General features: G+C 50.3%; 1 protein-coding gene across 1 annotated transcript in view; it reads right to left on the minus strand.

Moving 5' to 3' along the window:
• The window catches only part of LOC119097030 (apolipoprotein D-like), a 17,706-nt gene extending 16,911 nt beyond the window's left edge, over positions 1–795 (minus strand). Inside the window, exons 1-2 of the mRNA XM_037220052.1 lie at positions 700–795; positions 37–151 (exon numbers count right to left, since the gene is read on the minus strand). Coding sequence (XP_037075947.1) covers positions 37–151; positions 700–795 — 211 coding nt within the window. The remainder of the gene's footprint in view (positions 1–36; positions 152–699) is intronic.
• Positions 796–25,756: the final 24,961 nt, after the last annotated feature.

Below are 25,756 nucleotides of genomic sequence, written 5' to 3' on the forward strand. Positions count from 1 at the left end.
TGATGGAGTCCATGCTGCCGTCCGGCTTCTTCCCACGGTTCTCCAGCCGGATGGAGCCGTCTCCTTGCAGGGTATAGTTGGCCTGGGCGCAGGTCTCGCCTAGCTCGCCGATGAGCGGGTACCGCGCGATCTCGTACCACAGGCCGGTGTACTGCAACGGTTAATGACAGGTGGGGTTAGTCGATCGATGGAGCATTGGTTGCGTAGAACGTTGGACATTAGATGCGCATATCACTCAGAGGAAAGCAAGGCATAGATCACGACGTACAACCTCTACCGGAAGGCCAGGTCGGAAACTTCAGCTGAAGAACTGTGCTGATTTCCTGAACAAAAGGAAGTCATCCGGGACTGCACGCATTCATCCTCGTGGAGGAGAGGGGGCTAGAAGGGGCCCTTACACGCCGGCCACTTATCGTGCGATTTGGGTGTGTGGAAGGCGTAGGATGGGCGATGGACCATATGGCCGTCCTCATTCCGCCCACGAACGCCTAATTTGGTTTTCGTGAATATGATGTGAGGAGAACTCAGCCCTCGCCTGCCATCACTCCGGGACTCTTTTTCAAATGTTATAACAGTATACGTTGTGGAGATTTGTAGCGTTACTTCGACAAGCTGGCCTGCTGCTGACACCGAAGACAGACACGACCTATCACTCGGGTCAGTGCGGTAGTACACGGCAAGTGCTACTGCATGACAGACCTGTGTGGAGTCGAACTCTTCGAGCGCGGGCAGGTTCGGGCACTTCGCCAGTGCAGACGCCACCACGGCCGACAGCAGAATGGTCACGCGCTGCATTCTGATCTTCCGAAAGGCTCGACTTTCTGCAGGTTCAGGTACTGCTGGCAAGTGCGTGGCTCGTGCGTGCATTATATAGGCACGCACAAGGGGAGGCCTACTCCTGATAGCGCAGCGTTTACATAAGAAGCAGATGGGAACGTGGGAAGTGGTTCAGTTGGTCATCTGGGCGCATTGTATTGGCACCGGAGCACACTTTCCGGCGATGACCAGCTGCGTCACGATTGCGGGCTGCCCAAAACGCTCCTGATTGCACAGTGATACTGGGAATGGCCAACTCACGTCTTATATAAGTGAAACAGGGCGGTGAATGAATTGCATGTCAGTTGTGGGATAAGACATCTGTCGTAGGACACTGGCGGTGGCAAAGACCAAGTGCGGAAACTCTCTGCGGAAATACGTGGCCGATGGTTGTTTGAGTTTGGAGCGCAAGCTGTTCAGTGCATTAGCGACGGACATTATTCATACAGATAACACGGTAATATTGGCCTTCTTCATCGGAGAAAAACCAAGAAGATGTAGATATATAGTTGTAGTGTATATAGTTGGGTTGATATTTCGGCAACATGCCTTTGTCGAAACAATAGCAGAGGATTGTTTTGATAAAGGCATGTTGCCGAAATATCGACCCAAATATATCTCAATTATCCTGTTTTTTTTCCTCCGAGGAATAAGGCTTGTGCCACTGTCTTGTCTATGAGTTTAGAGCGCATCAAATGTTGACCGCTGGGACTTTGTGGCTCGCATTGTTGCTGTTTTTTTGGGGGGGAGGGGTTTAGGGCACGCCCGACGGATACTGTGCCCGGACGGGACATGGTGCGCCGATAACGAGACATTATTAGTTTGTGTCGAGGCTATATTGCGGAAATCTGATTGCGCTAAAAATACGAACAGCACCTCTGCCTCAATGACGCAACACGTTAAGGTAAATTCGCGGTGGGGCGCAACGACTAAAATAATGCAGACGTTCGTCCGTTCAAGGGCGGACATGTTGCATGGTATGGTGAACTGTCAGGAGAAACATGGAAGCGAGAACACTTTGGCCAGTCTTCGCTACGAAGCAGGTAACCATGCGTTTTATACGTATGGGTGGTGCAGAACCCCTCATTGCAACTCCTTCCCGTCTTGATTCACGGAGCACGAATGCCATGGGACTAATCTCGGTATTACTACCCGGAGCTCGGTGCTCGATACTCTGGTCCCAACCGTACATGTTCAAGTTCTGATGTATGCATCAAAACTCATCGTTCCGAAGGTCTCCAGCAGGGAGAGCAAGTATTCTATTGCACGGCACTTGTGCCGCCCGACTAGCATCAGAATCAGCCTGTTCTGTTCATCCCTACGACGCATGAACGCAGCCGGGGGAGCCAGTAAAGCACAACCGTTTCCCCTCCCTGCCAGGTGCAGCCAGGCATATAAAGGTATCCTGTATAACCTGAAAGGTCGGAGCAAAACGTTTCCGAGCCAGCAGGTACTTGCAGGTCCGATTAGATGAGACGTGAATGCTCGTTATCATCCTCGATAAAACGCAGTGTCTCCGAGACGGCAACAAACTGGCTGTAAGTACCGACGCACGTTCCAGCAGCGTGGAAGACCGAGTTTACAGACCCACTCCCAAACGCACCTCCGGAGCCGCCATCGGTTTGGAGCGATCCGTGCATATCAGAGTAATTTTTACAATAATATGTCACAGGTTCCAAAGCTAAAGACCAAAATATGTCAGGGAAGACATCCTCTTTCTCCGATTCACAGCGGCTTGTCTAATATTGGTGAAGCTAAATGCTAGGGGGGGGGGGGGGGGGCTAACAAGTCCTATTCTGTCGTCACACTGTGGAGGCGTATACCGTTCGCATCAAATGAGGCCCTGATCCTAGCGTGGACCGGGCGGCTGGCTGGAAAGTTCTCGCTATGGAAAAACGTCGCCAGTCGCCAAAAGAACACTGCATCGCATGCGGAATGCGTGTAGAACTGCCGCGGTCTGCTGGTCTGCCGCGTTCTGCAGGTTTGCTGTGGTCTGCAGGTCTTCCGCGGTCTGCAGGTCTGCCGCGGTCTGCAGGTCCGCCGCAGTCTGCAGATCTGCCACGGCCTGCAGGTCTGCCACAGTCTGCAGGCCCGCCGCAGTCTGCGGGTCTGCCGTGGTCTGCAGCGCGTGCCGAACTGAATGCGAATGTGGACCGCGTGAACCCGTGTCTTGCGGTGAGTGGTGACTCGTGAGCCTCCGTGCGCAGCCTCACACCGCGGCGACATGCTGCCTCCTGTGGCATGTTGCGTTCTCAGCAGCCATTATTAGTGAGTGATGCTTACACATTTGCGGAAAGCGCCATGCCTGCAGCGGCTGGTTCTCACGCGCCTGCGCACTCGCCGCCATTCAATCGCTGACCGACTACCTGTTTATCCCAGGGGCAAGGGACGTCCTCTCATGTGTGTGGGGGGGGGGGGGGGAGGGGCATGCCCCTTTTTGGGCTGTCCTCCTGCCAAGAGACATAGGAAAGCTGCTAAATAATCAGAAAATTGGGGGCTCAACATTATTTGCCTTCCCTTTCCTCAGTTCCACGCATATGTTTCACCTATACACTGCATATACCATCCACTAGTAACAATAGTGTTGCCACCTCGAGTATGACCAGAAACTTACGTATGCGCAGGTACAGGGCAGGGAGCCTGGGAACCATGATACCCCACTTTTGTAAGTGGAGTGCCAGTAATGGTGAGCAATGGTTAGTGCCACCCGCACTTTTGGTGGCTACGAGTTTTATTTGGGACGTCTCATTCCTCGATTTACACACAGCGGATCTCACATCAAAACTATAGGTGTGAATGTGAATTTCTTGGGAATTTAATCTAAACGGTGCACTGTCGAATTCCGTTTCAAGTTCAATTGGAATATACCAAGCCACAAATTTTACGAGTTATAGATACATCGTGAAATAAAATGCAAATGTGTTAAATGAATTCCAACATTAAGCTCAACTTAAGATGGCAACGGGCATATTTGCCAAAATGTAGCGAACTTTGCGATTAATTGCATTACATTAAATTGTGCGGCTGGATTCAGTATTGCACCGTGCCGTATGAAATAACACGCGCGCGGATGAGTGGTCAGTTTGACACCCGGAAGATTTTCACAAAACAGTGCTCCGACGGCGTGGCATGTTCGCGTCAAGCGTTGCATAGCTGTTCGTCATTTGGTAGCGAATCTTGTGTTATGAACAAATTAGATGTCCCTTGAACGGTCACTGACTTATGGCTAGCCATTCAGCCCGTGGCTATCAGCGAAGATAATTTTTAGGGAATCCCTCAATCCGATGCGACAACGGAGTGTTAGCTGAAACCAAACATTTCTGACATAATTATTTGGCAATAAAACAACTACATTTGGGATGAAAACAAATTCCATTGATTTAGGGTCAAGTCTAAATGTTAGACTGAGGTACAAAGCAAACCCGCTTTTTTGCTGGAGAGCTTGCTTTGAGGAGTAGTTTCTGAAGCTCATTCCGAATTTCTTGAGAATAGGGAGTGCAACAAACACATTCCATGGACTTCTCAAGGGTCAGAATGTGTGACTGACCTGCAGTAATCTAGATTATCCCATTTTTGGAATTGCATCGCCTAACGCCGTATTTGTTACGCCACGCAATGCAAAGGAGATAATAAAAATGACTTGTTCTTATTAAAAAATCAAAGTAACCTCGTAGGTTTTCGGTCACCGTACGCTTCTAAAGCTCATTGACCTAAGATTGACAACAGTTTCATTTTGCTTAGAACAGATATCTAGGCTCGAAACGGACCAGGTTTGCCCTTATTTTACCCGGAGGTCATAACCTAAGGACCTCAAATTTTGACAGGTTAGCCCACGTAAAGACCATCCCATCCTATGAGTTTGGTTATGAGCTTTCTTATTATTTGGGATCTCAGGTGTGGTCAAATTGACCCCCACCAAGCAAAAGTCATTTAATCGCCGACCCGAGCGTTTTTCAGAATGCATGGTCTCAGAGACGGTTTGCTATCGATAACTTCTTCTTATGAGTGATAAACTGCTTGACATTTACTGCTTCAGAGCATAAAAAGCTGCATGCCTTATATATGAAAGGATATAACGTTATTTAATGTGTTTTGCTGCCAATGCATGAATAAAGCGGAGTACAAGACACAACGCCGTTTTAGATTGTCTTAACCAGACATTTTTTGTCCTTTGACCTTGACAATTAAACAAACTGATCTAAACCCATCACCTTAACTGATCTAAGCCCATGGTACACGGTGGACGCAGCCCAGGGAGTGGTGAACTTGGATGTTAGGAGCCTTTTAAAAAACAAACTCGCGAGACTGTAGAATAAAGAAGTTAAATCGGTGTTGCTTTAATAAAATGAGCGCACGAAATCAAAATATCGCCATTCATCTTTTTACCAAAACCCTCAACCGCACATCGAAATCTGAATCCAGTTTGTGTGAATCCACAGGCGGATCTTTATAGGGGGGGGGGGGGGGGGAGGGAGGGAGGGACGGGAATGCTTCAGTGCCTACCTTTTTTCAACGGAGAACATATGAGAAAAACAAGTACTTTTTCGCCGAAGTTGGATGAATATCACCTTTTTAAACTTGTCGAAATGGCGACTTAACTGTTTTCATCAGCATCTTCATGAACCGCTCGTTCCATTTTTCTCAGTAATGGTTGATGGTGCACATTGAGCGATGGATGGTAATAAACGATGTAAATTAAGTTTGCGGTTAACATCTTGGATCTACTACCCGTGGCTCTGAGCGATGCAGCTCTTCCCATTTTACCGTCGATGAACTTTTTGTTCCTGCTATTTTTCCTCCGGATTTTTTATTATCTCCGGATACCCATGGGTCAACCCAAAGCCTGACACGCCTGGAAATGGCCTTGATATCCGAACATATTCATTTTTGCATCATAAGGCATGCGCTCATTCTTACAACACGTGTGCGCTTAAAACATAATCCACGCAAAGCATTTGAACATGCCTTGTTCGTGTATTAAGTGTCAAGGTGCAATCAAGGAATATCGCTCCTGAATGGGAGGCGCAGGGGTGGGGGTGGGCTTGGGGCGTGTAGGGGGCATGCGCATATGCGCATATGCGCATATCTTGATCGCATCTGCAAATGCACTAGCACACGAAGGCTGACGACGTCTCAGGTGCAGGGAAAGGGAGAGAAAGGGAGAAGGAGAGATAAATGAAGAGAGAGAGAGAGAGAGAGAGAGAGAGAGAGAGGAGAGAGAGAGAGAGAGAGAGAGGAGAGAGAGAGAGAGAGAGAGAGAGAGAGAGAGAGAGAGAGAGAGAGAGAGAGAGAGAGAGAGAGAGAGAGAGGAGGGATATATATATATATATATATATATATATGCTTCCATCATCTTTATCTATACATACATATATATATATATATATATATATATTTATTTATTTATTTATATATATGTATAGATAAAGATGATGGGAGCATATATATATATATATATATATATATATATATATATATATTACCTGGCCAATAAATATTCGCTTAGGAATGTTCATTCTTCAGTCATATTCGAATCATCGAGAAAGCTATGTAACATGGTTGTAAAAACATGTGCACTCGCAAGTCTAAGAAACAAAATCCCCATGTCCGGCTTTGCAGACTCCGCAACATTATCTAAGATGTTGGCCATCGTCGTTGGCCGCCGCTCATAGCCTGCGGATGATGGGTGGGCGAAATGATGACGCATTTGAAATAAATACCTTTGAAGGCGTTAGGACATCAATTCATACATTCAAAAACCGCCCCGACGTGTTTTTCAACTTGCATGATTTTTAGGTTACTGAAAGGGACTGAGCAGTATTTACAGCACCGCACACTGATGTTGAATCTGATGGTGGAACTGTGAGAGTAAAGGTAGGGGCTCTAATATTGTTGTTGTTATAACGGGTTGAGTGTTCATAGGAGATCCTCAAAACTATACGGGTGAACTGTTCACCCCAGTCTTATCACTCAACAGTACGAACTGATTTTGACATAATTTCGGAAGCATAACTTCACCGCGGTTTACGAGGGAATCAGCATGCATGTTGGCCCAGGTAACGTCCCAAACTTATCTTCCCCCTCCCCACCCCGCCCCCAGGAGTGCGGGAAAATTGTCACTCCGTCGGGTCATTTGCCGTCGCCACGGTCCATGCCAGTTGGCCCCAGAACTACGTGCATGCCGGCAGACTGCAGGGCACGCCTGACGAGACCGTTCAGCGCCGCGTGTCGGGGGTGTCTTCCAGCGCTGAGATGGCTTGTCAGGGCATGGTAACCGCATGCATGGTGGCCAGCTTGGAGTCAAGTTCTTTGAGCCAACAATGTCCATTTCAGGGCTGTGGAATTCAGGAGAATGGATAATGGTGGGACAAAATTATACTTACTTGGCATTATCCAACTAGACTTAGCGCTCACAGGGACCCCTATATGGGATGTGTGCTCGGCGCTCGAACGAGGCCCCCACCAGGAGGCTTAAGCCCACTTGTTTTTGTTGCAAACAGCCTGCCTTGGACAAACGAGGTGTCGCAAGGATGCGGTATGAAGCTAGAATGAGGAAAGAGGGCAGATCCGCAATACGAGCACAAGGGATTTGGAATCATTGTGAAAAGCTATTAAAAGGTACGAGCGGGGTACAAGTCCGACATTTATTATAATGAATCATAACAGAACAGGCAATCGTGCTATAAACATGATGGTTCCAAAGATTCTCGCACGTGACTGTGTTGGACAACACGACCTAGAGAAGAAAAAAAAACTCCGCTCTAATGCCGTTCGATCATCCGAGAGATAGTGCTGCCATCTGGCACCCAGTGAGATCTACTCCACGGCCGGTAGGTGGCTCTTCTGCTAGCCGGATGTGGCAAGGCACCGTGCTGGTGACTTTTTTCATTAGCGTGGAGTTTGGATTGTTTGAGCTACGACTGACTCAGGGCTGAAAGACACATGCTACTTCGTTTTGGAAATTGCCTCCAAATCGTTACAGGTAGGTCCACTAAATGTTCAAGTACCTAACGTGAAATCAAGTTCGTATTTTCGCCGCAATTTCGCCTTTCAACTCGCATTTCACAAGCAGAAACAATGACGAAGCCTGGTCGGGTCGTTGGGTTATGCCGCCCCAGTGGAGGATGACACGAATGCTTGTTACTTAATGCACAGTAATTTACAACTTTCCTTCCTGGTGTAAAACGACTGCGACGAGCGACAAGCGACAAAGACAAGTAAAGCGACAAAGTTGCGGAAACAAATGTCTACTTCTTCCAAAACAGCTCACATCGCGACAAACGTCGTACGATTGTGTTAATGCATCTACCAAAACTTATACAGGTTTGACTACGAATACCCCTGACTGTTAATCTTACTCACACAACGAAAGAGAATGTCCTACATTTGGAGATATTGAAGCGAGCATCAGATGTCATGGAATAAGCTCAGTGAATAAAAAAGACGAAACGAGTGCTCTAAAAAACGCAATTTTTCTGTTTACTGAATGTGCTCCTAAGCACTTCGTGTTTCATTACGTCACCGTTCTTTGCACAACATTGATTGAGAGCCAGTCGACGGCCTTTATATCTGGAAATCGTGCTCACGACCGCCAGAGGTTCGCGCTTGGACAATTATGTTTTTCTTGGCCTTGATCGCCGCATGGCTTATGAAATGGCAGGACTTTAATGACGTTATCATGACGTCATTAATGCCAAATTGATTTGGAAAAACTCTCCCCGAAATACACTTCCCATCCTTGCGGGCATATGGCCCAAAAACTGGAGGGGTTTAGGTCTTGCGGAGAGCATGGCTGTGAACTGCATCGAATTATCTTCAACCCGGCTATTTCAGTTCAAAACCGTAATAAATGTTGAACACTCACTTAAGAGGCTGGTCCAGCACAACAATCTTGGTCGGCATACCCAACATAGCACACAACATAAGGAAAATACTTTATTTTAGACAAACTAGCCCTGAGGTTCCTCTAGAGTATGTTTTTTAAATATGCCCCAAACGTGGGAATATGGAGATATGCCCTTTAAGGGCCCCGCCGTTTGCCCCTGACTGGGCTGGCCTGCGGCCGGTATCCGGGTCAGGTCAGGGTAGCTAAGGTCAGGTGACGTCAAAAGACAAGGCGGACTGCGCCGAGCATTTTGACGCATCACACTTTCGTCGAAAGTTTCTGCTGATCGTTTGGGATGTCACTATCGGAAAAGGTATTGTCTGGAATCAAGCAACCGGTGTGCACTGATCCCAGGAACCCACTCAGTCAAAAAATTATTAAATCTGAGGAAACGGTCTAACTCTGCTTTTAGTGCTTATCTCCAAGCGATTGCCCTTCGTCGATGATCGAGGTTTTGGGAACTAAAATGCTGATTGAAAGCATCCGTTACTGGGTCAGTTAGCTTCCTCGGCACCTCGGACAACAGGAACGAAGTCGTGCGGCGCTGAGCTGCCGCACCCACTCAGTAAATAACGGCACTCTCAAATGAGCCTCTCCAGATTTGTCTTGAGTGCCAGGCTCCATCTGTCCTTCCACGCTGGCCAAGTGGCTGGCGCGGAGAAAACTGAACTGCTCCGGCGGTTTGAAGGCCGTGCGCAATGCGCGTGTGCAGACGATCACCCCAATCCTCCGAGCACCCGCCTAAACCGCGGGCAAGTCTCACACCGTGGTCGATGTTTCTTGGCTGGGTCCTCCGAACTGATCGTGTCATGATTCGCTTCGCGCTATGTAAACACGTGGGGCCAGTTAGTCGGGACTTGTATTTCTGCACAACTGATCGGAGGTCGACACAACTGTTATCATACCGGAAACTCACCAGGTGGCAGCACCTGCAACACGACACCACTTTCAAAACACCAGTGAAGGTCGGGCCTCTAGTTCGTCAATGCTATTTTAACGTATCGTCTTCAAGTACCTTGTTGGCGAAAGCGCATTTCATGATTCCATAAATTTGGTATTTTTGTACTCGCTTCCGTCATTTGCGTGCGTTTATTATAAAAGGGTAATGCGAGCTTCCTGGTGCCCATGGCATGATAATATAGCTCAACTATTCGAAACTACAACGAGCAGTTGCTTGTGGCTTCCCGACGGTAACTGTGTCAAGTGCCCAATCACAAAACCTCTACTGAGAAAGCACATGTTAGCGAACTGAGAAAGCCACGCGACATCGGTAACAATGCCAATCCTAACTTCAGGAACATACAGAAAGACAAACAGCCAAATACTTTAATCAAGCTGACGGTCGAACGAAGCAGCACTATCACCTCTTGGCACTGAATGCGTAATGTGTTGATGTCCAGCTGTGCATTGCACTACTCAGACGCAGCTGTACTACATCAAACAAGCGATCATCTCGTAAAACACCGGCAAAATGTTGGTAAAGTATGTAATGAAAACTGGACATTGACACACTAAACATTCACGATCTGTGCTGATCTCCGCCAAATTGAAGGTATGCCTACCATTCACAAACTTTGTCCTTAATGGCTATCTATAAACCAAAAAGAAAGGAAAGCTCTATACTGCATGCATCTATGCTCTCTAAGCACCCAATGTCAGGATGTCTTTTATGTGATTTACGACAGACCTGATCATCCGCACCGGTTGCTGTGAGAGCTGAATTCTTTGTGCCAGCGCTTCCTCGGCTACCACTAAATCATACAGTGTAAACACCTAAGAACCGACTAGTCTACGACGCAGCGGATCACCGTCATCACGAGAGTCCTAAACTCTTCTCTAGACCACTCTACGTCGTTTGATTCGACATCACAGCCTGTCATCACAGCTGTTCTACTTCCGAGTTCCCCCCCGTCTAGGACGAGACTTTTTGAGCTTCACGATGGTGAGCGGTATGCAGCTACGTCCGAGGGACCAGCACATCTCGCAGAGGTCCCTCAAGTGGGGCTTACCTTTGCCCGCAGTGGGTTTCTGTTGTCGGTACACCCGTGAGTAAGGGAATATGTACTGTTCCCAGCCCAAGGCAAAGCACTCGCCACAGAGCTGAGACATTCCGCCCCAACTATTGGCGGAGGTCCACCTGTGCATGCAATAGGTGCATTGGTACTTTCCGAACATTTTCCAGACGAGTTCTTCATCGTCACCAACTGCGGTTTTGTCTTGCGTTTTCTTGTTACCCTTGGTGGACTTTGCGGCTTCCTTCGACGCCTTGTCCTCGGATGACAGCGCTTTCTTCTTGCCAGCGGTCGCCACCTTGGACGGCTTGGTCTCAGAGGCGGACTGCTGCTTCTTGTGACCTGTCTCCTCTTCCGTGGAGTCGTCGTTGGTCTTTTGTTGTTGTTTTCGCCCTGCGTCAGTTTTCCCAACCGCAGGGCCTGGCGCAGTCCCCACCGCAGGGCCTGGCGCAGTAATCTGGGCGGCGACACTCTGGTTCCGTTGCTTTGGCCTGCACCCTGCGTAAATACCTTGCACGTTATCCTTAACATTGGTTGGTGGACCGATGCTACCAGCGCCAGCACACGCAACTGTGCCCTTCGAAATAGACTGGTCGAGCTCTTTGGCGCCACTGACGTCAGGAACAGTTTTGCTGGCGTCAACAGTAGCACTCTTCTGCAACGTGACGGAGATTTCAGAGGCATTCACAAGCTGAACGGTACTACCCTCGTCAACAGCTGCACCACTTCCCGCCACCGGTGAACTTACGACGCCATTCCCAGCAGCACTATCTTCGTCAATAGCAGCACCACTTCCCGCCACGAGTGCACTTGTGACGTCGTTCCCAGCAATATTACCTTCGTTAACAGCAGCATCACTTCCCGCCACGGGTGCACTTATGACGTCATTCCCAGCGGCGCTACCTTCGTCAACAGCAGCACCACCTCCCGCCGCGGGTGCACTTGTGACGCCGTTCCCAGCAATATTACCTTCGTCGACAGCGGCACCGCTTCTCGTCACGGGTGCACTTGTGACGTCATTCCCAGGAACACTACTCTCGTCAGCAGCAGCACCGCTTTCCGCCACGGGGGCACTTGTGACGTCATTCTCAGGAACACTACTCTCGTCAACAGTAGCAACACTTCCCGCCACGGGGGCACTTGTGACGTCATTCCCAGGAACACTACTCTCGTCAACAGCAGCACCGCTTTCCGCCACGGGGGCACTTGTGACGTCATTCCCAGGAACACTACTCTCGTCAACAGCGGCACCGCTTTCCGCCACGGGGGCACTTGTGACGTCATTCTCAGGAACACTACTCTCGTCAACAGCAGCACCACCTCCCGCCACGGGTGCACTTGTGACGCCGTTCCCAGCAATAAATCCAGCCTTCCTTTGTTCACTGTTTGTCGCGTCAGCAAGGTTAAGAACGGCAACATCAGTCACACACCCTTCGCTTTGTAGCTCATTGACGGTGTCTCCACCATCAGAAGGTGTCCCTCCACCCGCGGCCTCCTCACAGTCAGCTTTCTGTTGGTTGCCTGCTCCCACAATAGACCGATCGCCTCCGTTTTCCCCGGCACTCGAGGCCATGGTATGCTTGTCACCTACGCGAGCTGGCGCCTGGATGATCTCGCTGTTTGTTGCTTGAGAACCCACCAGGCTTGCGCTTCCCAACTTTGCCATCACCGCCTGGCTATCGTCTGAACCCACCAGTAGTTCAGCGGTCTCGAGCGGCTGTTGTGGTGATGCGCTGACTCCATCGGTCGCTGTCCACAGCTCTTGGCTCTGTTCAGTGCTGGCCCGCTGGTCCCGGTCTGTCAGATGGACCTCAACATTCCCAGAGTGCTGTTGATGGGGCTCAGCTTCACGCTCCGGTTCTGTGGGCTGGACCTCTTCGGTGACTTCAAGCTGCTGGCAATGCCGCCCAGGACCAGTTGGATGCTCCCGTTTGGAGGGTCGACCCTCTTCGCTGGCTGCAGACTGCTGGTTATGCTCTTCTGAACCGGTGTGCCCCCCTAGTTCGGTGTGCTGGACACCTCCGCAGGATTCATGACGCTCATGGACATCTCCGCAGAGTTCAGGCCGCTCATGGTGCTGTGCAGTGCTGATGTATTGCTCCTTTGCTGTGCGCTGGGCCTCTCCGCTGATTTCGGACTCATCGCGCTGCTGCTTAGTGTCATTTTGATGCTCCTGTTCTGTGGGTGGAACCCCTTTACTGACCTCAGGTTGTTCATGATGCTGATCCGTGTCAGCTTGATATTCCTGTTCTGTGGGTTGGACCACTTCGCTGGCTTCAGGCTGCTTGTGACGCTGTCCAGTGCTGACCTGTTGCTCCTGATCTATGCCCTGGGCATCTTCGTAGGTATCAGGCTGCTGGTGGTGCTGTTCAGTGGTAGCCTGCTGTCCCTGCGCTGTGAGCTTATCCTCTTCCTTGAGTTTGAACTTCTGCTGGCAATGCTGAACGTCGCTGTCCTGCTCAGAGCCCCTGCACACAACTTCCGCATTCTGCTCCACCTTTCCGCACTGCTCAGCCCTGCGGTCCGCTTCCGTCAACGGCATCACCTCCGTCGCCCTCACCTGCACGTCAACCGCCTCCGGCAGCATCTGGCGCTGCCCGCCAGCACCATTTCCCAGCGACATGGCGCCGCACCGGCCCCTCCCGCGCCCTACTGCGCCGCGCCGCCGCCGACTGACTCAGCTCGCGGCTGCAGCCGGCCAGACCCGAGCCGATGCCGCGGTATCAGCTGGCTGCCCGGCTCGGGTACGGCCGCTCGCGGACCGGCCGCGGACACCGCCGGGTGGGACGTGGGGACGGGACGCGCTCGGGCCGCGAGACGACCACACGCCGCTGCTCTCCGCCGGCGAGCGCACCGCACCGTACACGGACGCCGCGGACAGGGCGGGCTTCGCTCGGCGACTGCAGCTCTGGCGCCGAGCCGCACCCTTGTTGTTCTGACCTCGGCCGGGCGCGGCGGGGCTTTCCCGCGGATGCCCGCTGGGCGCACAGTACACCCCGGTTAGCGCGGCCACGTTACTGGTGGAGTCATGAGAGGAGGGGGCGGGCGGGGCTTCCCAGCCACCAGCCCGTTCGCTTCGAGGCGCGCACGCGACCTTTGGCACGTCGGCAAGGCCAGGAGAGCCTGTCATCAGCCCGGTGAGTAATGACTCCCCTTTCGTCTAGCGCTCTCAGCGGAGGGATGGTGGGAAGAGAAGAGTGAGTCATACGTCCGTCGCCCCTGTTTGCCGTACGCCACCGTAGCTGCCCTGCAACAGCCCACTGCTGCAGGTCGCCCACACCGCCGAATGAAAATGGAACGCGGTGCGTGGTACCTGTTCTCTATGAGCTACGGCGCAGCTAGAACGACTCTGCAGGAACATTTGAACGCTATGAACTTGATCAGCCTAGCCCGACCCGGCCGTCATGCGGTCCATTTGCGGTCACTGGAACATGATACACGGAAACATCGGGATGCCATCTTGCAGTTCAGTGACAAGCGCGTAATTTCCTTGCAGTTTTGCCTGACGAATTATGAGCCTTTTGTTTGCGAACTAGGGCCCTTTGTGAATTGCATTCCAAGATCCACCGGACTCAACCCATTAGTGAATGCAAAGTGGATACAAAGTGAATAAGATCCTCCCACAAACCAGTCTGACGAATTCCAACTAAGATCCGGTAAAATTCATCGTGTCAGAAGATGACATTGAACAGCCCATTTTCATTCGTCACAGTTTGCGGGGCTTTCCATACCATCGTTGAATGAAGAGCACATGAGTACATTTACTAGTCTGTGGTTTGCCCCTCCCCATCATGTTAATCCAGTCTAATCCACGAGGTTCAACCAATTTTCTTTTGCCTTCCAGTCCCCATTCACGTCGATCTTAACTGCGGCCCACGGATTAACTTGCGTTCGGCCAGGGTCTGAGGCAGCCGCGCACCGTCGGGGGAAGTTGACTTCCACCCTGGGATCTCTCACTTCCTGAAGTCGTACAAAAAAAGAACAAAGGCACTGTCGTGAAGGTCTCGTCAAATCATGAAGAATGCACACCAAGGTTTTGGCCTTAGGTCAAATGTGAGGTTGCTACAGGTCACGAATGGAAAAAACGGTCGCTCTGGTAAATGTAGTTAAAACATATGTTAATACGTCAAGACGGATATTGAGGGCTCAGAAGTAAGCGCTAAGACTGTGGTAAGTCCATTCTGACCATTTCTGCCCCCCGCAGCGGCCAGGTCAGGTGAGGTCACGGTTGCAAAATGGGTCTACCAGCAGGCTACAAGAGCGATACTTTTTCACAATGTGCCTCTGGCTAAGTTTGTCTTATAACATCCAGCTGTAGGGGAAGTTTTCTCAGACACAAAGATGCCACTTCAGGCTGACCTAGAGGTCAGAGGCCAGTTAGGTCAACTTGGACCCAATTTATAAGCCATTCAATGAAATATTGAAGTGCTAACCGGGTCTAAGTGGCCAATGCGATAATTTTCTGTGGTCAGACATGGTGTGTAGTAAATCTAAGGGTACTCAAGGTCGCATAGCGCCTGTATACATCATGCGCATAGTTCCTTCGATGCTTCACAATGCATGTATAACAAACTGCGGACAGGCACGTTAGTTCATGAACACAAGCGTCACAAACTCCACAAACACGACATAAAGTTGGTGACACGCGTCGCACTCGTCCATCTAGCCTCTCCGCTACTGACAACAGAAGTCATTGCCTTGGATGACCTCATATTACCTTGCATGTCTCCTCGCGACCTATTGTGACCTCGTTATGCATTAGGATGGCAATACATGATTTCATAGAATACTCGAATCCTGCGCCCGACATTAACTAATAAAACTGCCTATTTTGAGCTCAGCATGGGTAATGCGTAAGGCGCCCACAGATGCATGTTATGAGCTAGGCTTCTGGAGTCATGTGCTCTGTGGTCACATGATGATTGTACATATGAGCTGGTACCCTTTTCCTCATGTACAAACATAGCTACACAAAATTTCTCAAATTTACATTATTTGCGAAACAAGTCGAAAAAATGACTCATCTCAGGTCACTCACTTCGCGTGTTGGGAGAAATCCGAAATAAACAGACTATGTACTATTGTGTTTTATTACTATAGCAAGTTTGAGCAATGACAAATAACGTGCAAAAACTTATGCGTGGTCAAAATTTGCGAGAAATCGACCTCTTTGACCTCATCAAAGACACTTGCTTCTAGGTACCTTGCCAGGTCAAAACGTTAAATTCCCACGCAGAATGAAAAACTGACAGACAACAGGTAATGCAAATTTGGTGTCGCTGCGATCTTTTGGTTTTGAGCTATGCACGAAAAACCACAGGGGGAAGCCAACACCCTCCCGGCCGGGCGCAGGTTAATAGCAAGTTCGTGGTTTCTCCGCTTCATGAAAGCTGAACGGGTGCATTGCAGACTGAATGTGTGATTTTCCGTTTATGTCGCAAAATGAACAAGGCGTGCAATGCTTCACCTCACTTCAGCCGTGTTCCACCGAGCTTTTTTAGATAACAACTTTCCTTTAACCCCATTCGAAAAACGCGCTTAATCCAAAACTCGCCAGCAGCGAAAACGCTCTGCGACATGGGTTGAAGCGGAGCCCGGATCCAAATTCACGTCCACGCTCCGGACCCGATTCGGATCCGCAGCGTGGACCCGGACCCGATCCGGATCCGCAGCGTGGGACGATGTGTGCAGCCTGTCAAGCAGGTCCAGCACAAACCATGGATCCGCCCAGAGACGGTGTAACTGGACACTCACAAAAGTCACGTCCTGTAACCCCGTCGTTACTTTTTGATGTTTTAATGTGGATAGACGGTTATGGTTATTTTACGCGCACAACAAGGCACCAACTTCATCAGTTAGGAGTGAAAATAGCCGCGACCTTGTAAAATTGTGGCATGAAGGCTCCTTTCATTTCATGTGCTATACGCTCATTTTGAAAATGTCCTGTTCGCTCTCAGTTTAGCTGGTCTTTCTTTGATTCGCACTTAAACCGGTTTCAAGAGAGATTCTGATTCCTATGTCCATAGCGTGCAGGATGATATCGTTGCTGCGTCAGCGCCGCTTACAAACATGCACTGTTTGCACCTGTTTGTGTAACCGCACGTGCTGAGGTCTCAGCCGTCCCTGAATAATTCGCCATATCTGGTGCTCTGAAGGCTTGAGCTGTTTTAAGGTGTCCCAAATGTAGAGCGCTTGGACGGGTAAATGCGTCGTTCGATGATAATGATAGCAGGCTACAGTCACACCGCATGTTTTAAGTAAAAAGGGATTTGGCACCGGTTTATGTTGCGCTTTTGTGTTGCATTCGTCTGCTTTTCATATTCCCTGGGAGTCCTGAGAGAGTGGAGCGGCTTGAAAAAGATGGAAAGATTTATTCATCCAGACATTTTTCCTCACAAAGGCCAGAACCACGAAACTTTGAAACATTATTCACGTGAGGATTTGTTAAATGATTGGCGTGACAACTAAAGTGAAACTCTTGGAGACAAAAATGAGGTCACCAATTAAAAACTATATCGATCGACAGTCTCAGCTGGAGATAGTCAACATCAAAGGCATCAGAATGCGTATACAGGAAAACGGTCAACAATTTGTGGTGCAGCGCATGAAAAAGGAAAATTGCGACTTAGCTATGGTGTAGATGTTGATCTACAGTTGAGCAACACTGGTAGAGATCACAGATAAGCTGCAAGACATGTTGGGCAATTGGATGGAACCGGTAGTCGAAGTGGGGTTTGAGCTTGCTTGCAGTGAATATCACGAACTTGAAGAGCAATTCAGGTAACTTCCAGCGACAGATGTGTGTCATCATTGTACACACGATGGAAAAAGGCTGGCTATTACACACAGTTTGACGCTGATTATGACATTGAAGCTCGCTTCCGAAGTCAAAGACCAGCGTATTGGCTCGTCGGGGAAATGTGCTGAGTAGTCAAGCCAAGTCACGTTTTGGGCAATTTGCGTGGTAATCGCTTTCGCGTAAACATTCTGTGAGCATGGTATTCACAGCTTGCACCGTTGAACATTCTGACAAGGCCAATTCCCATAACAGCGCCGCTCCAAACACACGCCGTCATTGGGCCGTTTCCTTCAGACGCCTACACGGCCGTCTGAAGTAACGGGAGGAAGAATGTTCTGGATACTCTCTGTCGCCGTCCAGGTCTGCGGGCGGCGGTGCCAGCATCCGACAGGTGGGTTTTCACGTGGTGTGACGAGGTCCAAGACGGAACAGAGGCTGAGCTTCGCATGGGGAGGAAACGTTGCCGGGAATGGCACCGGAAGTAGACGCTATCTCCCCGAGCGTGTGCCTCCATCCAGCGCTGGGCGCGCCGTCGGCCGCGCGCGGTCGGTCGCAGGGCGCAGTGAGTGGCCATTCCGATCCCACGAAGTTTAACTAAAAATTTTGCGAGTTATTTGGTTGAATGTGCAAGTATTCGACGTGCCATTCCCCTGTTAGTAGATATTTCCGGGGTCGCCTACTTTGGTCGCCTAATTTTCACGCGACTCAACCGTCGGCTATGGTTCTTTTTGCTGACAATCTACGAGGTGGCCCCAGAGGTCCTCGAGATCATTCCAAAACTAGGCAAGCTAGAGTCGCGCGAATACCGACATTTCAAGGCTCTCATCGAACGGCATCACATGAGTGTAGCTGAACGCCGATGAAAGGTATCAGTAGCAGGTCAAGTCAAGTCATAGTGGCCAAATTAGCAGCTCATGGAATCTCGTTATAAGTAGAGCTATGCGTGCTACGAACAGAGTTAAAACAGAGTTAAGAACAGGACAAATTTGAATAGCTATTGTGAAGCTCTGTCGGATGTTAGCAAGGAGACATCAATGGATGCGATGCGTGATATGTCAGACCAAAGCATTGAGGGCTATTGTATTCATTTATCCTTCTGGCTATATAAAAATGACTATCAAGAACAAAACAAGGCTCTTTAAACGATGCAGTGTTGGAAAGACTTTTAAGGTGTCAGCGTTCGTGCAATTAAAGCTCAAATAGCGACATCCAGCATCTCTTATTTATGAAAAGTACAAAGGCCTGCCTAGCTTGACCTTTGATGACCTTTACCTGCAAACCCAGATGTAATACCAATTATGCACATCGGAGCGATGCACTAGGAGAATCAGTCTAAACCCCTCTGACATTTCTGCAAGAAGGAGGCCCCATTTGTCTATCTTAAGTAAAGCGACACCAAACTAACTTCAGGAAAGATGTCAGGTCATGGACGTAAAGGTGAGGAATTGTCCATTTCACTTAGTAGTAAAATATTATTTGGTATAAAAGTTGCAGCTTCGCGCTCAAAATTGTCCAGAATATACATTGATAAGATTTAGGGCTTCTCTGTGGGCTCCTTGTATGGTGAGGGCTAACAAAAGCAAGTGGATGGCACCGATATTCCCTTCATTGCATGCGTAAATGTTACCAACTTCTTTTTGGGAAGAACGTCGGGAGCTGACTGGCAAACGAACATTACAGCATACCTGAGAACACTGAACAGGGCAACAGCAGAACGTGTGTGCCAACTGATGCGAACCAAAAACGGATTATCCATCAACCATGACTTATGGCGTGCGACGTGGCTTACAACGTGATCAGCGGTGCCACCGGGCGGGCACTGGTCGAAACGTGGACCGATGGAAACAAGAGACCACGTGACCGGTTTGTACTTTCAGATCACGCCAGTCATGTGCAGCGGCCACGATAGCAGATGCCGAGGGCCAAAAGTCACACGTTTTGCTTAATAGCGCGTGGCTAACTCGCAAGTCACAACCCAGCGGCTCCAGCTTGACTATCGCACTGATCCGCAGGTTTCGGGGTGGTTTTATTAGTGATGTTAGGTCCTGGCAGCCAGAGCAGATGGAGCAGTGAAGCCAACCACACGGAGTTAGCAGGTTTGCCGTCGACAGGCTGCTCAGTCATCTAAACAATGTCCGGCTCACAGATGCACCATAAATCGCCAAGCTGTCGGTACTTGTGGACTTTTCAAGCCATTCTCGAATACGGCACGTGGTGACGTGAGCTGCTAGGGATTGACCCAAAAAACCTGCAAAGGCTTTAAGTCCAATTCACTTTTACCGAAATCACCCTTTCAAAATATGTTTGTTTTTCATGATACAGGGTGTCACGAATTTGATGCGCGGTTGTATCGTCTTCACCAACAGAGAACTTATCGAGATCGTGTCATGATTTATTTGCCAGCGTAATCCCCACGCAGTGGTGTACATTACCGCATGCGCTCCGGCATGCCGCACACCATGTTGTTCAGAGTCTCTGTCTTGACCCCCCGCCTCGCCGCTTAGATGTTTTGGAATAGGGTTTTGTCTGAAGTGGCCGGCGTCATCTCGCTGAGCTCCTCCTTTACGATCGCCCAGAGATTCTCGATCGGCGACATGTTGGGGCCGTTACCTGGCCACGTATCCTTCTCCCAGAAGCCCGGGAAGTTGGCGCGGTGCCAGTCCTGGGTCTTCCTGGCGTGATGAGCTGGAGCGCCGTCCTGCTGGAAAATCGCCCCCGACGTGTGAGGCAAGAGTATGACCTTGGTTGGTGGGCTATTTCCCTTCCTCCGCCGTATCGCCGATGCTGCAGTCCTCTTCAGTACCTCCCTGGCGTAGTAGTCGGCGGTGACGGTCTGACCGCACGGGGCTTGGCGTAGCTCAGGGAGGCCTCCGTATCTCATCATGCCACTGACAAGAATCTTTAACGGCTGCTTCACTGTCTCAGCAATCGGCACCTCCAAGCTGTTGTCGGCCCAGACCCGTTCGATCTGGCGGTTAGGGGCTCGGAAGGGCTGGATCGGCGACTAGTCACTCAACAGGATGCGTCTATAGTCCTGAACGGACCAGTTCTTACGGGCCTTGGTGAATTCCAGCCTCCTGCGCTTCTGGCCCACGGTAAGCCTTCGCTGCAACCTGAGCTTGGGCAGCTCTAGTTGCAGGCTGCTCTTAAGATACCGGTGGACGGCCGACTTGAAGGCTGGGGGCTTCTTCGCAGTCAGTTTCTCACCAGCGCTCTCGTCGAGTGGCGCCTTTTGAAGGACGAATTTGCAATGACATCTTCGCCACTCGGTTCAAGGCCAACTTCCGCTCACGACCTGCACAGATTTCGAGCGTCTCTCCTGAGCGGTCGCAGGCTAGGCAGCGCCTAACCGTCACTAGGTTGACGCCCAAGTCCCTGGCGACCTAAACCTGGGTCATACCGTCCTTGACTATCCCAAACGAGCGGTAGCGGATTAATGGCTTGTGCTCTTCCACCATTGGCGATATGCGGCCTCGACGCGTTGGCTTTCTCGAAAGAATGACCTTTCCCGCCCGCTACCGGCCGAGGTCAGGCCGGCCGCTGGGGTCATGTGATCGTCCGACATGGCGGGATGCCCTGGGCCGCGTTCCTCATGGGCTTGGGCCTCATGGGCTTGGGCCTCATGGGCATGGGCCTCATTACCTACGTGACTTGCCAACTATGACGTCGCAAGTAGCGACGTCACACATGAGCGACTACCCTCCAAGCCGTAGGAGCTGTTGTGACTCACTTACCCCTGGCGTCACAGGCTGCAACTTGTGGACAGCTGTTGGTAATGGGGAACGCGGCCTTGGCGCCGAGCGCGGTAAAATTCCACTCACTCAGCGTTCGGGGGAGGGGCAATAATAGGCTATATATATATAAGGCTATATATATATATATGAAGGCTGTAAACTTCTGGCGTGTCGGCAATACGAGTCCTCAAAAGCACTGACTTTGAAAACATTACTGTAGACTCTTGCTTAATGTTCCGCCGTTACGCCGCACCTAAAAACGCGGTCGTAATTGAAGTGCTACACAATGCTGCTCTCCTCATCGTGCCGCTACCAGAAATGCTTATGAGGGGGTCTTGGTGCTCTGATAGCTTTCACTTAATAAGGCTGTTAAACCCATCTAAATGGCACCGCTATGGAAACAAGCGTCTGAATCAGGGGAATCAGGGAAGGGATACACGGGATCCGGCACTCCGGGACCCTCACCACTCTGGTTGAGCCCTGCTGGTCTCCAATGAATCTGTGCAGAGGAGAGATGCAAGGAAAGTATCAGGGGAAGGGCTTTCTACGTAAGTTTCTACGTAATTAAGGCAAACAAAACAAGCAAAAAGCAATTCAACTGAAGTGTATGGTAGGGCCGAGCCCGTTCAGTTAAGTGCTTGTCCCTCACCACTCCAACTCCGTGTTTGAATCCAGTATGTGAAAAGGTGCGGCTACTCTCCTGATTGATGCGGAAGCCTCTTTTTCCAGGGATGGTTTCTTCATATTGTGCTAGCTTTGCAGAATGCTGCCCTAAAGGCGGGCTAAGCGACTGGTGACTACCGCCTAGTGGCTTGGGGCACATGACTTCCTTGAAGTGGTACTTTATTGCGCAATAAACCCAAAGTCCATTTGCGGAATAAGCATTACGTCAGGTTTGTGGGACTGGCTACCACGGCATGGCTTCACGGCTGCTGTCGCTGCGCACTTGTTGCTTTGCGACTCGATAGAGTTTGCACTAAATACACTAAACCAAATGTGCAGTGGCGTACTAAATTTGCGATACCTTTGCGATCTCGCGCTGCTCCTTGGCACGCACTGCCCTGCGGTTAAGGATGAAAGCTATGATATTTTTAATGGTAGGTAGGCCATTTACTCCATCCCATTTTTTGAAAAAACCTCGGTTGACTTCTTGACGACCAAATCTCATTAAGAACAACACCTTGTTTTAATCAACACGGTCTAGGCGCCTGACAGAACAATGTGTGCAGTACGTACCATGAACTAGCGTGAGGCGGCAACAGTCGCCAGCTTACTACATCCGTGCAAACCCTGTCAAGCCGCTAAGCTGCGCGTTGACAGCCACGGCAGCCGAAAACCATCGCGTGGTAGCCAGTGCTTCGCGCCCGTACTAAGGAGCGGCGATTAGACAACAGCTTGCAGTGCGATTTCCTCAGGACGTGAGATAGAGATGGCTTATCAATCTGCCGTCAGCCATCAGGATTGCGGCGAGGCATGACTCGTGCCGACTGACGAAGCACATGACGTGATGTCACCGACAAGACATCTGTCACCAATGCGGTCTTGTCATTGTTCGTCATGTGCTGGGAGCAGGCGGTTGTTAGGTGCCCGAAAATGTGAACTCCTAACAGGGATGCACAGATATTTTCACGGATAATTAATGCAAATCATTTGAATAAATGACCAGACCAGCTCACCGCTAATTGGCTGGGTGTCATGCATACGATATAGACAATGCAAACTGGATGCGATCAGCGATATAACATGAAGCACCACTGTCTTTGGACCGCGTTCTCGGTATGCACACCTCACCGCTGACCTACACAACTAAGCGAGACCGCCGGCTTAAAGCCCAGGATCCCCACGGTATCGAACATGAGCATAAACGACAGTCACGGACACGAGGCATGTCCACCAAACGAATCGAACAAAGACCCCGCACTGTGCCACATGCGGGGAAGAGACCCACCATCGCACCTCCCCGCGGCAGAACGATGGATGACCCAAGCTGCCGCTGGCCCAAAGATGGCGAACCCCGGGGGTTACCGAAATTAGAACCTGCGGAGCGTTTGGGGCGCGTCCACGCGCGACGTCAGCTAACCCGCCGCCGCGTCGATACAGCGCAGGGTCGTATCAGCGCACGGTACGAAGGTCGAGCGCACCCACCACCGGTCGAAGGGTGACGTGCGGCAGGAGTCGGGGTTGAAATCACGGCGGGCCGGACGACGGGAATCTGTGTTGGTGATGTCATCCATGCCGTCATACGCAAAAATAGTCCGCGGCGTTTGGCGTCCGCAGCCAGGATGACGAAGATTCTATGTTCGTCGCGTAGAGTCTTTGTCAGACGCGAGGAGCATTTTATGTTATTCGGTTCAAGCTAGGTATAATGCCGCATCAATATCATTTCTGACCAGGTTCGTTAACGCACTTCCGACAGACGAGGGATGAAGAGAAGGCATGACACACATTTTAAACAAAACGGATTGCAGGTCACATGATGTTAGGAAACCCGGAAGTGCCACTTTTACGGCTTCGGGGGGCCTCAGCCCCCCCCCCCCCGTAACGCTCCCCTGTGCTAAGGAACGCATATGAGCGGAGGGAACACGGAACCAAAAAAATACAGAACAATTATGTTAACCATTGGCATACAAGACAACATTTACCTAAACTTATTACTACGCATTATGCTAATAATGCCTAATAATTTCGTGCCAAATATCATCCCCGAGATACGTTACGCTTTTGTCACCGTAACCCTGCATATGTTGTGTCAGTCTGCGCATGTTTGACAAGTGTTTCAAAGGATAATGCTTATATTGGGATAAGGAACAATTGACTGCAATATGCGGCAGCTTTTGAAAGTGCAGGGTGACCCAGATAAAAGTAAACGCATGTTTTACACAACAGTGGCAAGTACATTTGTCGCCTAGCCGTGGCTTGTACTGGTTATACAACACGATCAGCGACAGCGATGGTCATCATGGTTTCTTATTAGATCTAATACGTTTTCTGTAAATTACACTCCATTCTAGGTTTTTCACCAAAAGCCAACTTACCTTAACTTGAAATGGGTAGCCAGTCCTCCAGAGAAAAACAATTTTGAATGCACGATATACAAGTTAAGTTTTTAACTTAAGCATCGAATGGGAAAATTCAAGTGGCCGAAATCCGGGGAGAAATCAGATTTTGGGGGTAGGCTAGGTCCACCTTTCGGCCGATCCCCGCGACAGGTGCACGGTGGATACTGCTCCGATCAGAGCGCGGCCGAAACCCACAGTCTGAAAAACGAGTCCCTGACATCTGACCGCGCCTGTGTCAGCCGCTGGCTGCTGGCAGGTTGCCAAATGCCGACGACCGAAGATGTTGGGATCATGTTCTCGGCGAAGTTGCTGTACTCATCGTTCAGCACGTCGGTGACTGCAAAAGTACGGCTCACTTCGACGAGAGGCAGCCTTGCTGATCAGGCATGCAGAGGCCGCGGGCCACACCGTTTCTGTCCGGTACTCCGACGCACGGGAGAGATTCTGCATCCTCGCGTGGTGCGTGCCATTACCCCCAAGTACGACAGCCCTGTAGCCCTCTTTAATGCAGGCAAAAACAGCGATCACGTTTTATCCGTCTCACTTCATGAGGTTCAGTCATAGCATTGCACTTCATTGCCGGGGGCAGAGGTATTAATTAGCAAGGACAGAATTGCTACGTGCACTGGCAAGGATTATTACACGCGCCGCAAGGACAGCCCGACCGATTCGTGAACACTCAGCCCCAACGCCTGAGCCCAAGCGTGTTAGGCCGGATGGCAGGGCGCTTCCCGCAGGCATCGAGGCCGCTACAGAACGTCGGCTCAGCCCTGGGCTTCCCGACAAAGAAGATTCACATCCGCTCTAGTTAGCAAAAACTAACCAATCAACACCACCTAGGTTAAAACAACAAAAAATTCATAAACGATATAATCAATCCACCAAAACATAAACAGCCACAACAATCTGCAAGATTCAAGTGTCTCCAAGTCAATAAGACACTGTGCACTGTTCAACATGGTACAAATCCCATGCCAAAGCGATTGATGTCTGTGCAGCATCGCCTAGCACACCAGAATCGCAGCAGATCATCGAATGCAAAGAACAGTACCACTGACGTCACAACGGCGCTTAGTGCCGGGTGATGCGCGTAAAACCGCTACGGGGTGGGACGGCAATCACCGACGCTCTCAAATCGCTCACTTCAAAATGCTGCGGCACACAATTCATTTCAAAATCCTGCTTCACAATATGGCGTACCTTACCACGGAAGCAAAAGAGCCAAATGTCATACCCTACCACGAAAGCGAACGTTTTTCCCACCCGCGCCCGAGGGCTGGCGTTCAGCGTGTCTGTAGCATCCATGATTCCGCCGTCCGCTAGGGCTAGGTGGTGCTGGCGTCGCGCTCAACCCCGCCCCAACCTCGGGGACGGCGCGTCGCTGGCTGTTTACCCACCGGCACTGCACCGCCGCGTCCTGACAAGGGCCCAACACGCCTCTGCTCGTTCTC

This window comes from Pollicipes pollicipes, unplaced genomic scaffold (genome assembly GCF_011947565.3).
Source record: "Pollicipes pollicipes isolate AB1234 unplaced genomic scaffold, Ppol_2.1 Scaffold_2334;HRSCAF=2739_pilon_pilon_pilon, whole genome shotgun sequence".
NCBI classification, from domain to species: Eukaryota; Metazoa; Arthropoda; class Thecostraca; order Pollicipedomorpha; family Pollicipedidae; genus Pollicipes; species Pollicipes pollicipes.